General features: G+C 49.4%; 1 protein-coding gene across 1 annotated transcript; it reads right to left on the bottom strand.

Annotated features, from left to right (window-relative positions):
- Positions 1-7333: 7333 nt before the first annotated feature.
- On the bottom strand, positions 7334-10777 carry Fos (Fos proto-oncogene, AP-1 transcription factor subunit). The gene is made up of 4 exons (XM_048362309.1): positions 10485-10777; positions 9448-9699; positions 8908-9015; positions 7334-8781 (listed from the first exon to the last, which is right to left on the bottom strand). The coding sequence occupies exons 1-4, from the start codon at positions 10623-10625 to the stop codon at positions 8137-8139; spliced, it is 1146 nt and encodes a 381-aa protein (XP_048218266.1). The 5' UTR covers positions 10626-10777; the 3' UTR covers positions 7334-8136.
- Positions 10778-13811: the final 3034 nt, after the last annotated feature.

Raw genomic sequence — 13811 nt, 5'->3', positions numbered from 1 at the left:
GGACTAAATAAGCATACCCATTGGACGCGACAGCGATTGTGTGCCCTTTATGTACCAGTTGCTAGAGGTACATTGATTAGCAAAGCAAATAATGGTCTGTGATTTGGAATTTCCTGTAAAATACATATCACGGGCTGGCACAAAGCAGGCATCTGTGAAATATTAGCCATCATCAATATTTTATCCCAGAGCTCCAGGTTCTATCCCAACCCCGAGCCTTCAGATAAGCCCTATAAGCTCCATGAGACAACTTCTATTGAGCAATCGCTTCTGGCTCCCCTGCACATCCCACAGATGTTGTAAACCTAAATATCCCTCATGGGATTTTCCTCTGTATCCCCCAAACCTGGGCTGTCCTGGGGTGGGGGGGTCAGAGGCAGGGTGTGGGTGGGTGTGTACACATGAGTGTGCCAGTACAGAGGCCCAGTGTCCTGAGCACTTTCCCTTCACTTTTTTCCTGATCAAGACTGGCACTCTACCTCTCGGCCACACCTCCACTTCCTGTCTTTTGCTGGTTAATTGGAACTAAGAGTTTCACAGATTTACAGGCCCAGGTTGGCTTCAAACTATAATCCTTAGATCCCAGCCTCCTGAACAGCTAGGATTATAGGTGTGAGCTACCAATGCTCTGCCGACTTTCTATAGTCCCAAAGTCATTGGGGAAAACTCCAACCAGCATTTGTGTCAAGCCTGGTGAAGTTGGGAGTAAGCGTGGATTCCTCCCTCGCCCTTGCCTCCCATCTCCGTGCAGTCACCAAGTCCCGACAGCCCTACCCCCTAATTACCTCTTGTTCCCTCTCCATTCCATCACCACTGCCTTGGCTCAGCCTTGACACAACTGAGCTAAATAAATACCAAGCTCTCGGTGATCTGGCCACAGTTACCTCTTCCTGACCCATCTCCAGCTCTCTCCACTTTGATGCTGCAGTGTTGATGTCAACGAAATCCAATGTACTTTTGTGGTGTTCTGTAATTTACCTCCCCACCTCTCCACCCCTTTGCCCCACCCTACACATTTTATGGTCTAGCAAAACCAAACTCATTGTTTTATGAGTCTGTGCCTTTACAGTGGTTCAGTGCCTTGCATCTCTCCATCCTGCCACTGGCTCATTGAGCAAACACCACCCACCTGAGAAGCACAGCTCACTGGCCACCCCAGAAACTCCCTCAAAGAGAATGCTTCACCTTCTTTCCATCCCCCTAGCTTGTTCCTTTCCATTGTTAATTGTATTTACATTGCATACATTTGCATTTCTTTCTTGCTTACTCCACTACAAACTCTTTGAAAACACTTGTCCTTCTCACATCTGAATCCGACCTATTTAATACAGTGTAGATCATCAGGAACATTTTATTGTATAAAATGAAACCCAGGCTAGCTCCTGTAACCCGTGTCTCCCTAACTTACAAATATGATGACAGCCAACCCTTCTACCATAGTTCTGTGGGCTCAGGATCAATAATAATCACTTCACACACGACTTACTTAATGCTCACAACAATCCCAAGAGGTGGATATAATTGCCTGTATTTTACAGATGGGAAAACTAAGATGTAGAGTGGTTCATTTACCTGAGATGAAGGAGCCAGGATTCAAAACTAAATCTATGCTCTGGAGTACTCTACTCTTTTGGATCTAGTTCCTCAAATCTAGATTATCATCTGAATTAACTGTCTTGATTAATTTTGCTGTGATGATTTGGTCAATCATCTAACTGACTAAAAACCTAAAATTGAATCATTGTTTATGTAGATCTGACCACAAATTGTCCTTTAAAGTATATGTAGCAGGACCCGGGCCAATTACCTTCTTTTGTGCTGGGCGGGGGTGGTGGGGGGGGGGGGATGGAAGAATTCCAGCTTGAACTCCAGGCCTTGGCCTTTTTGCTCACAGCAGTACTCTGCTTCTTGAGCCATACCTCTAGCCCAGCTTTTTGTTGGATGATTGAGATGAAGTCTTATAGACTTTTTTTGCTTTGGATTGGCTTCAGATTGCTGTCCTTTAGACCACAGCCTTCTGAGTAGCTGAGATTACAGGCATGAGCCACCACAGCCTGGCTGGGACCATTCATCTTTAACATAAAAGTCCAACTATCTTCTCTGGGCCTTTGTAACAGAGTCCTCTTCACATGGGCCGCTAATGTTGTTTGTTTATGATGCTGGGAATCAAACCTAGGGCCTCACAAATACTAGTTAAGCCCAGCACCACAGAACTATAACCCTAGATCTTAGGCATACTTCTAATGTAACCTACAATTAAACCCACCTGTGAGTGCTCAGCCTTCCTAATCACCTGACTGAGCTAAGCCAAAGCACCAAGAGCTGGAAGTAGAAAGAGAACTTCTTAACTGATGGCTAGGCAGCCTCCTTGGAACAGGAGCCCCTTCTTCTCTATGCCCTTGAGAAACTAACAGTGCTTCTTAGATGAAGGAAAGCAGCCATCTTTACTTCATAAGTGAATTATGAAAACATGGATATGAATTGTGCTATAACTAAACAGGTTTATGTTTTGGTTGCTTATTCCTGTTCAAAATAATAACAAAAGGGGCTGGGAATGTGGCTTAGCTGTAGAGTGCTTGCCTAGCATGCATGAAGCCCAGGGTTCCATTCCTCAGTACCACATAAACAGAAAAGGCTGGAAGTGGCACTGTGGCTCGAGTGGTAGAATGCTGGCCTTGAGCAAAAAAAGGAAGCTGAGAGACAGTCCTCGGGCCCTGAGTTCAATCCCCAGTACTGGCAAATAACAACAACAACCCAAAATTTAAAAAAAAAAGTCTGTCCAAAGACTCAATGCCTCTTATTTTCTACCCGCTTCTCCTCAGGTCTGATTATCCTCTTGCCAAATGATTGTAATAATATTGATATTGACAATGATAGTGGGTATCCCCGATTCTTCCATTCATAGGCTAGATTACAGGTTTTCTCATTTGTCATAGATTGAAAGGAACCAGTGATTACAAATGGATTTGTGTTGTGCTCTGAAAAATTTTGTATCAGTGTTTTTTTTGAAGATACTATACTTAGATTTACATACATATCCACTCTGCATTTGATGTTAAAACAATTCCTCAAACTATAATTAGTCAAGGAGTGCCTGCAGCTTGCTTATATTTTTAGGGACCTTAAAATTATTTCCTGTATTAGCTAGTTTCTCATTCTAATTGTAGAGCCCTTACCAGGAATATATACATACACTATATTCACTATATAGATTATATACATAATATGTATACATATGTACACACACACACACACATAACAACGTGTTCATTGAACCCAACCCCCTGTGCATTCTAGGCAGTTGCTGTACACCAGCTACACCACAACTCAATAGGTTTCTTTTCTTCCCCTCAAAAAGTTGATGAAGTTCTCAATTTTTATTTCTAAGTTCCAGCCATCTCCTTTGAGACCTTTTTTTTTTTGTGATCTTCCTCTGCACTAGTTCACACGTTTTTATTCACTCAACAAACTTAAGAAGCAGAACCCAGATGTGATCAAGACAAAAAAGGGACTACTCAGTAGTAAGGAACAGATTTTTTTTTTTAAGGAAAAGTAAACCTAGATTGGATATTGCAGATAACCAGCCACAAGGAGAACGTGGAGCTGGTTCAAGTGGTAGAGTGCCAGCCTTGAGCAAAAAAGCTAAGGGAAAGAGCCCAGGTCCCATATTGGCACAAAAAGAGAAACACAAAGAGAGACAGAGATGCTCCTGTCTCATTTAGTTTTTTGGTTTGTTTGGTTTTTTTTTGAAATTTGGTGATTCTCTATTTGGAGGGTGTCTCATTCACACTGAAAAGGTTGATTTGATTTTGTTTTGTCTTGAGAAACACTCAAACTGAAAATTTCCTTAAGAGTGACCATGCTAGAACTTCCCGGGGCCGGAGTCTCCTCTTTGTCCATTAATTCACGAGAGCATAATTGATTTACTTTCACTCACACATGGAAATAGCTGTTCATACAAGATGACTATTATTAGAACAAACTGTTAAATGTGACCCTTTCATTTTGATAACTACAAAGATGCATTGGTGTGCAAAGACAAGATGGAATTCACAATCCACCGTCCTACAGAGAAGTGGTTCTCTTTTACACTTTTCCATCTAAAATTAATTTTGAACCAGAAGCAATGCATTCTCTTAGAGGTTGGATTGGCAGAGATAATTTGGGGCAGAACTACAGGGAGAACCTCCAGGAAGCAAGGGTAGAGGTGGAGTAGTGTTTGTAGCCAGATGAAAGATGTGAAATCCCCTTAACATACAAACACCCGGCTCCGGTGGATCGTGCCTATAACTAGATAACTCGGGAAGCTGAGATCTGAGGATCCCATGTTTAAACTAGCCCAGGGAAGAAAATCCAAGGGACTCTTACCTCCAATTACCAACAAAGTGGAGCTGTGCCTCAAATGGTAGAGTGCCAGCCTTGAGCAAACAAGCAAGGGAACGCACCCAGGCCCTAAATTCAAGCTCCAGTACATGTGCATCTCTCATGTGTATACACACACACACACACACACACACACACACACACACACACACACACATCCTAACATTTCCAATATCAGTCATTCATGAAAGTCGGTTTGGAAAGAGTCCCCTCCAGAGAAAGAAGGAATTCCTTTCTCTTCATTTTATTTCATTTTTAATCTTCAAGTAGTTGTACAAAGGAGTTGAAATTCAACAAAGGAGCATATGAATGCAATGAATCTTGATCCTTTCTCTTCTTGAGACCATGAAAGTGGCAGGGTATCCATCTTACCATTCCATCCTTCTGGATGGAGGTCCAGCTGCTCTGTAGCTGGGCAGCTCTTTCTTGGCTTGTTGCTAAGGGAGCCACCTGGGTGCCTTTCAAGCTTTTTTTCTTTTTCTTTTTTTTTTAAAAAACCTTGTTATTTCAGATCTAGGTGTTGGTAATATTAATTCTGTATTTAGGTCATTTTTAAAGAATTGTTACCCTCTGAACTCCCTCATATAGGATTCCACATAACCTCTGAAAACCCTGTTAAAAAGAGCTCCCCCGCCCCACCTCTGGAGCTCCATATATATGGTACTGGTACTAGGGTTTGAACTCAGGGCCAGATGCTCTCCCTTAGCTTTTTCACTCAAGGCTGGTGTTCTACCGCTTGAGCCACAGCTCCACCTCCTGCTTTCTTGGTGGTTAATTGGAGAGTACAGTCTCGTGTACTTTTCTTCCTGGGCTGGCTTCAAACCTTGATTGTCAGATCTCAGCCTCCTGAGGAGTCAGGATTACAGACAAGCTCCTGGCTTGCTTTGATGTATTTTGCTGATGGAGCAGCATGGGCTGCAGTGAGCGAGAGGAAGGGTCTGTACCATGCTGTCAAAGGGAAAGAATGCTCTGCATCTGCAGTGAAACATGGGACTGCCAGAGGCCAGTTATGGGATTCCCCCATCAGATCAATGTCCAGAGATGGAGGTCCACCTGCTGTCTGTCTATGGGATCTCCTTCCTAGGTTGTTATTAAGGGAACCAGATGGGTTCCGTACCCATTTTATTACCTTGTTAGTTCAGATCTGGGTTGGCGATGTTAATACTGTATTTGTTAAGGTCATATTTAAAGGGTATAGGCTATTTACTCTGTGAACAGCAAACAGCAAGTCTAAAGCTACTTTCATGATTGCAACACTGACAAAAACAATATGCAAGTGGTGTGTGATGTATGAGTGCTCGAAAGAGCCATAAGTAAGCCTTTAAGTGCCTGTCAGTTATTGTGGGAGAAGCAAGGAGAACATGGGTGAGAGCTTAATGGGACTGTCATTTTTGATCAAAACTTTTAACTTGACCCACTGTGATACCCCATTTACCACACCCACTAAGCAAACAATTTGGTGCTTTTTCATTAGAAAAACATTAGAGGCCTGGCTTTGCCGCTTCCCTTCCAGACTGTGCGTGGAAATCAGCCTCTGAGCAGGGGTGGAAGGACACTGGTTCCTTTCTTTGTGGTTTGTAGGTGTGCGTGTAAGTGGCCCATTACCAGAGGTGTCGCAGACAAAGGTCATGTTCTTTGAGATGATAAGGTTTCTATGTTATAGCTTGTCCAGAGTCATGTTGGCTTCTCCTTATTGAGCTATTATGTAACTTTTTATTTACAGAAAGATCAGCTATTGTGTGCTTTTCAATTCTCAGAACTAGCTTCTTCTCTCCCTGGGGTAAACTGAATGGAAGTATATGATATTAAAGCAACTTCAGAAAATATGATTCTCATTTTGCTAAGGGATAGGAGATAGACCCCTTTCCTCTTAAGAATGAAATAGGATAAAAAATGTGTATGTATTACAGTTGAAGACTGGAAATAAATTTTGGGTTTTTTTAACCAAGAGAAAACCAAACCAAATATTCAGAGGCAGTTCAGCCTGAAGGGTTAGGCAGAAAGTATTAAGATTTTAATCCCCATGACAGAATATTGAGAAAGTCATTCATCCCAACCTTTTTTGCCTTTAAGGTAGGACGAACCTAGCACATGAGTTGGAGAAAAGAGTTTAAAGTAGGAGCTTAGGACCTAGTGCCAGTGGCTCGTTCTTGTAATAGTAGCTACTCAGGAAGCTGAGATCTGAGGATTCTAGTTCAAAGCCAGCCCAGGCAGGAAAGTCTCTCTGAGAATCTTATCTCCAATTAACCAGCAAAAGAGTGGAGCTGTGGCTCAAGTGGAAGAGGGCTAGCCTTGAGCAAATAAGATAGCACCTAGGCCTGAAGTTCAAGCTCCAGTACCAGCACCGAGAGAAAAAAAAAAAAGAAAAAAGTAGGAGAAATGGTAAGATTGTGGTTCAAGTTGTAGAGTACCTGTCTACCAAATACAAGACCCTGAGTTCAAACCCTAGTATTACCAAAACAAAATTTTTAAATAGAGCTAGAAGTGTAGCTTGCCTAGCATGCTCAAGGACCTAAGTGTCATACTCTATACTGACAACCATTTTGTGCTTAACTCTATTTACTCAAAGCATCCCTTTAACATAAAAACTATCTAAGTTTAAGATCAGCACAACATGGTATAAATATCCCCTGCCTTACTATTACCAAAATGGAAGAAGGTAGGAGAAGAGGAGGAGGAAGAGGAGGGAAGGAGGAGAGTTTCCCACGTAAACTGTTGCAGAGCAAGTCTCTGCCCCAGAACAGGTAAGTGCAGAATCGAAGCAATGCAAATGTGAAGACATATATTTGTAAAATATTTCAGAACTAGCTGAGTTTCTTTCCCTCTTCGACAAGGGATCAGGCAGAGAAGTGTGTTTTCCTCCAGGAGCTTGCCTCCTTGCCAGACTGGTCTCCAGTAACGCCTTCCAGAATCTCACAGAACTCCCAGAAAGAAAAGAGCACAAAGTTGGTCGCATTCAACTTAAATGCTTTTATTGACAATGTCTTGGAACAATAAGCAAACAATGCTTAAATTTTTTTCATTCAGATTCACTTTCCACATGTCAAAAGACCTCAAGGTAGAAAAAAATAAAATAAAAATATAAATATCTGAGAATCCATCTTAATAAATAAATTAAAAACACAATAAAACGTTTTCATGGAAAACTGTTAATGTCAGAACATTCAGACCACCTCAACAATGCATGATCAGTTACATTACAATGAACATTGATGTCGAAGAAAAACTACAGTACATGGATATAGCTATTTATCTCTATCTACTAGAAAATAAAGTGTATCTTTCTTAGTTTAATATTGGTCATTTCTAATTGGAACACACTATTGCCAGGAACACAGTAGTTATTGTTAAAATCAGCTGCACTAGATACAATTTGAAAATATCCAGCACCAGGTTAATTCCAATAATGAACCCAATAGATTAGTTAATGCTATGAGAAGACTAAGAGAAAGAAAAAAGAGACAGACCCAGGCCTGGCTCAACATGCTACTAACTACCAGCTCTCAGATGTGTCACTGGGAACAATACACACTCCATGCGTTTTGCTACATCTCTGGAAGAGGTAAGGACTTGAGTCTGCCATGAATGCCTTCAAGTCCTCGAGGCCCACAGCCTGGGGGTGTTTCACGCACAGATCAGGTCCTCCCTAGGTCTACAGAAAGCCCCGCGGGAAGATGTGTTTCTCCTCTCTGTAATGCACCAGCTCGGGCAGTGGCACAGGCAGGTGCCCGCTGCCTCCCCATCCCTGGAGGCTCACAGGGCCAGCAGTGTGGGTGAGCTGAGCGAGTCAGAGGAGGGCTCGTTGCTGCTGCTGCCCTTGCGGTGGGCAGCTGCACAGCTGGGGAAGGAGTCAGCCTCCGGGTAGGTGAAGACAAAGGAAGACGTGTAAGTAGTGCAGCTGGGAGTGCAAGTGACCACCGGGGTGCACAGGGGCTCCAGCTCTGTGGCCATGGGCCCCATCCCCAGGGAGCCACCGTGCAGGGGCTCCCAGTCTGCTGCGTAGAAGGAACCAGACAGGTCCATGTCTGGCACGGAGCGGGCGGTGGTCTCCGAGCCGCTGGGCCTAGAGGTTGCTGGGAACAGGAATTCATCGAAGGGCTCAGCCTTCAGCTCCATGCCGCTGATGGTCTTGGCGGGCTCCACCGGAGCCTTGGGCTCGGGGTCATTGAGGAGGGGCAGGGCGAAGGCGTCCTCCGATTCCGGAGTGGTCGCCTCTGGCAGTGCCCCACTCAAATCCAGGGATGCCACTGTCATCTCTTCCGGGAAGCCTAGGTCATCCGGGATCTTGCAGGCAGGTCGGTGGGCTGCCAGAATGAACTCCAGTTTTTCCTTCTCCTTCAGCAGGTTGGCTATCTCAGTCTGCAAGGCAGACTTCTCGTCTTCGAGTTGGTCAGTCTCCTGTATTTCGGGAGAGCAAGGGAAGCGTGAGACGCCGAGTTGCTCAAAGTTATGCTGCTCCCTTATACCCAATCTCTAACTTTCCCCTTAAGTTGTGAAGAGGACTGGCTGGCAAGCTCTACCTACCGCTTGGAGAGTGTCAGTCAGTTCCCTCCTCCGGTTTCGGCATTTAGCTGCAGCCATCTTATTCCTTTCCCTTCGGATTCTCCTTTTCTCTTCTTCTTCGGGAGATAACTAGGAAATAAAAAGGAGCAGCATTCAATAACGGTTCTGCCCTCACGGCCTTCGCCCACCCCGCAAGCTCCGGCAGCTCCTGCGCCTCCCTGCGAAGCCAGCGCGCTCCCCTACAGTGGCAGGCTGCCTGTGACTTGCATTTAAACTCAGGTCCTCAGCAAGGGAACAAAGCCCGGTGTAGGCTAAAACACGATCTGGGAAAACTCTCCAGGGGGAAAAAAAACAACAAAAAAACTACTAGGCTACTTCTTCTTGGTGTCAGACTATGTCCGTCTGACTGAATACTGAAAGGGCTTGGAGCCAGCCAGGGTTCTGGGGGTCTAGAGACTGAGGTCAATTCCACCAGGACTGCATCCTATCTACTGGGTTCTCCCAACTCTGCTCCCCGCCCGTCCCCCACCCCACACCCACAGGTACCAAAGAGTTGCTCACCTGTTCTACCTTGCCCCTCCGGCCGATGCTCGGCGCTCGGCCTCCGGACACGGTCTTCACCACTCCAGCCCTGGAGTAAGCCCCGGCCGAGGGGGCGGCGCCTCCGTAAGGGTGAGGGGCTCTGGTCTGCGATGGGGCCACGGAGGAGACCAGGGTGGGCTGCACCAGCCACTGCAGATCCGGGCTGGTGGAGATGGCAGTCACCGTGGGAATGAAGTTGGCACTGGAGACAGCCAGGTCCGTGCAATAGTCCTGCAACAGAACCGAAGAGGAGAGCGGACGTGAGCGAGCGGGTTCCAGACCCAGGCGGGGCGAGCGGGGCTCGTGCCGCATGCAACCGGGAGACAGCGAGAGAATGAAAGCCCGCGTGCCTCTCCCAAGCCCTTCGCCCTGGATGAGAGCTCTCCCCGCTTCATCCCCCCCGAAGAATTCCGCAGCGCGGAGCCTTTCTCCTCCATCCCGCCGCCGCGTTCCCGTTATCCCTTCAGCATCACTCGCTTGAAAGGGGGTTTGTTATAAATATCCCTGACGTCTGCGCTGACGCAGGCGCCGCTCCGGAGTCTCCAGAATGAACTCGCTTTTTTATCAATGAAACTGCCTTACACACCCCGCCCGCTGCGCCCTCCCCTCTCCGCCCTCCTCCCCGCTCCTGGCGGCTCCGGGAACCTGGGGGAGGGGGGTGGTGGGCAGGGGCGATGGTCGCCTTTTGCCGCCACCCCGGAGGAGCTGGGCTCTCAAGTTAGCGAGTCTTTATGTGGGACGCGTTGGTCAGGGAGTGCGGATGCGGAGCTACCGGAGGAGGAGCCGGGGCGAAGGTAGAAAGAAGCGAGCGAGTCTTACTACGACCAGCGTGCGTGCGCTCACCAGTCCGGAGACCCCCGGGCGAAGCGAGGGTCGCTCCGGGCTGTGGCGGCCGCTCTCCCGAGGGAAAATGAGGCACACGCACACACGCACACACCCCCCTCCATTGGTGTCAGTGAGCGTCCCGCCCCGGCATCCGCGAGTGTCCGGCCCCGCGGCGGGGTGAGCCCCCTTACCTGCGCATTGACGGGGGAGCCCATGCTGGAGAAGGAGTCGGCGGGTGAGTGGTAGTAGGAGAGACTGTCCCCGGCCGGGGACGCGCTGCTGCAGCGAGAGGAAGACGCCTCGTAGTCCGCGTTGAAGCCGGAGAACATCATGTTCGCGGTGAGTGAACGCCGGGCGAGGGGCCGAGGGGCGGAGAGCGGTGGGCGCTGGGGAGCCGAGCAGGAAGGGAGCGCGGTCACTGCTCTCAGGCTGCGCCGCCGCCGGCTCGGGCTGGGATTCTAGGCTGCTCGCTGGCGCTGCGGTTGGAGTACTAGGCGCCGCAGCCCTGCCTTTTATAACCCTGATGAATGAAGCTCACACGTCACGGGGCGGAGCCGGGGCCACTGGCGGGGAGGCGCGAGCGCGCGAGCGCGCGGGGGGCCTCGGCGGGCCGCCCTACGGCCGGCCCCGTGCGCGCGGCCTCTTGACCCCGTGTGGTTAGGGGTTCTTTGTTCAGTGATCACTCGCGATCTGGGTCCGAGGGGGTCTCGCAGACCCTCCAAATGTGGGGTCTCGGGGATGACTCCCCCCCCTCCTCCCCGAGCGCAGGGGACGGCCGTGGAAACCTGCTGACGCAGATGTCCTAATATGGACATCCTGTGTAAAGCGGGGAGGGACTGACGGGAACTGCTCGCGGGCTGCAGCCAACTCTTGGGGTGCAGCGCGGGAGGGGGAGAGGGGGGAGGAGGCGGGGGCCGAGGCCGGGGGGGAGGGGAGGCGGGAAAGGCAAAGAACTCGAGCGAACATTCGCCCTTGATTCAATGCAGACCCTAGTTCCTGGGGGGCGGAAAGGATGGGGCGAGGGTCGCCTCTTTTATCTTTGTAGGGTCATTGCGGGCAGTTCAGAGATTGAGGTGCGGAAGAAACAGGTATTCCGCCCGAGGGCGAGAGGCCCTGGCACCTGGTCGTACGGTCTCCCCTTCCACCCCCACCCCTACCCCGCTTCCCCTAACCTTAATTCAGTGCAGAATGTGGAGTCTGACAGTAACCAACCCCCCCCCCCATCCGCCCCACCTCCAGCGCCCGACCTAGAGATACAACTAGGATTGCGTTTGGAAGCACGCGAAGTGGAGGGGCCAAACGATACGTTAACTTACTTTACCTACGCTGCGGGGTTCATTCATTCCTTCATTCATTCATAATTTATAGGAAGACAGCGCGTTTATTTATGTATTTATTTTCTTAGTGACATAGTGGGCTATTAACGTTCCTGTGAAGCCCCGGAGACCTTACAGCCGATAAACATGGTGCAAAACCCTGGGTGCAGGAATGTCAGAAAAAGGGGGGGGTGTCGCTCTCCTGGTTCTGCGCCGGGACCCCGGGGGCCAGGGGCTTGCGTGGTGGGGTCAGGGTGGTCAGTTCGGGATTACAGTGGGGTGCGCCTCCCCCGGAGAAGGCAAGTCCGCGCTGAGGGGCGGGCGGGGGGAGGGGGCAGGTTTGGTGCCGCCAGGAAACTGCGCTTACAGCGAGCCCGCAGCGGGTGATTTTCCAGATCAGTCCTGGAGGGGGGCGGGGGGGGCGGTGAGGAAGACCGGAGGGGGCTGAAAAGACAGAGAGATCCGGCCGCTGGGACCCCGGGCGCCCGCTCTGCGGCCCGGAAGATGGGGCTTGGGAAAGGCTACGTGCGCCATAGCTCCACAGGCCTCCAACCTCCCATCTCACTGCGAAGGACAGTGGGGGTCAGAGAGACCCGGATAGGTCCCAGTTCTCCGGCCACCTCTGGGACTGCAAGCCGCGGATTCTCTTGGAGCCCCAGCGTGTCGCCACCCACCCATCTTTGCACCCGGAGGAGGGGGGAATCGAGGCCTGGGTGGGGGGGGCAACCAGAGAGGGGAGAGGCTGGATTAGGACAGCGGGTGGATCTTTCGGGGCGCGCCGGGAGCGGAACCCGCGAACCTGCCTCCCGCCGCCGCACCCGGGAGCCAGGCGATCCGGCTATAGATAGTAACAGGGAAGCGGCTGTTTACAGCAACACAGCGCCGCCAGGGCCGTCTCCAGGCGACGCCGCGCGGCCCGGCGCGCCGCCCGCCGACCTCGGGAGTGCGGCCCCCTCCCGCTCCCCGCCCCCCCCCCCCCGCCCGGGGCCGCGGCCTCCCGGGCCCCACGGCCGCTCCCGCCGCCTGACATCATCCGCCCGTCCCGGGACTGAGCGAGGCTCGCTCGGGCCTGAGCGCAAGCCTCCATTCTTAGAGATGCGAAGCCGGCGGGAGTGGGGCGGGCAGGGAGGCGGGGATTCGTGGAACTGGGCCACTTGCTATTTTTGAATTCCCAGTCGCAGGCAGAGGTGAAAACAGAATTTCATCATTGCATGTCATTGGATTATGCTGGTGGGAATGTAGGCACTTCCCCCCACCCCGCACCTTCACCCAAAAGGGGGAAGGGGAGAAAAAGTGAAACATGCAATAGAGATCAACACTGACTTCCAGGAGCTTCTGGTAAAGCAGCTCTTCTATCAGCCCATTTCACCGTCCTTCATGATGATGAGAAAGAGAAGAGAGAGAGAGGTTATGAAGGGAAACACATTTCTCTCTCATTATTAGGTTAGACAAAGTAGGTCAAGCTTTGAATTCCTGGTTCTGGCCTTGCCTCCCATTCACAAGTGGCCCTGCATCTCAGGGCCACTTAAGAGAAAACCTAGAATGACTTGATTTACATCCCCCTCAGAAGGAAGCAGAATGAATTTTTTTGATATAGGATGTATTGTATTTGTCTGGTATGCACAATGCCCTAGGTTCAATCCCTAGCACTACAAATAACACCAACAACCATAATAGCCGGGCTAGATTAGACAGATAAATCTGGGAGACTCTTATCTCCAATTAGCCAGCAAAAAGCCAGATGTGGAGATGTGTCTCAAGTGGCTGTAAGCGGAAAAGCCAAAAGCAACAGTTCAAATCCTTGGGCTCAAGCCCAGTACTGCTAAATAAATAGACAGATAAATAAATAAAGTATGTATTTCAAAATATAAGGGGAATGCCAGTTGCTCTGGTCTGGTGATTACATAAATCTATACACGTACCAAAATATCATTTTGTGCTCCATAATGCATACAATTTCTATTTGTCAATTAAAAGGAAAACATGGAGATCACCCAATATAGCCTAACGTGAAAGACAAGTCAAAGTTCAACTGTGAAATGATCTTTGCCACTTGCAAAGGTCAGGGTGACTTTGAGCCAGGGGTCTGCACCTCTGCAGTATAGGGCTGCCTTCCAACAGGACAGGGATTCCTTACACTGGACAAGTCTGAGCATGTCACCCCAGAATCTACATGGCATTTGATTATCTATGCAGAGTGCC

Source organism: Perognathus longimembris, chromosome 14 (genome assembly GCF_023159225.1).
Source record: "Perognathus longimembris pacificus isolate PPM17 chromosome 14, ASM2315922v1, whole genome shotgun sequence".
NCBI lineage: Eukaryota > Metazoa > Chordata > Mammalia > Rodentia > Heteromyidae > Perognathus > Perognathus longimembris.
Note: the sequence above shows the minus strand (reverse complement) of the source record. Positions and strands in the feature narration are given on the sequence as shown.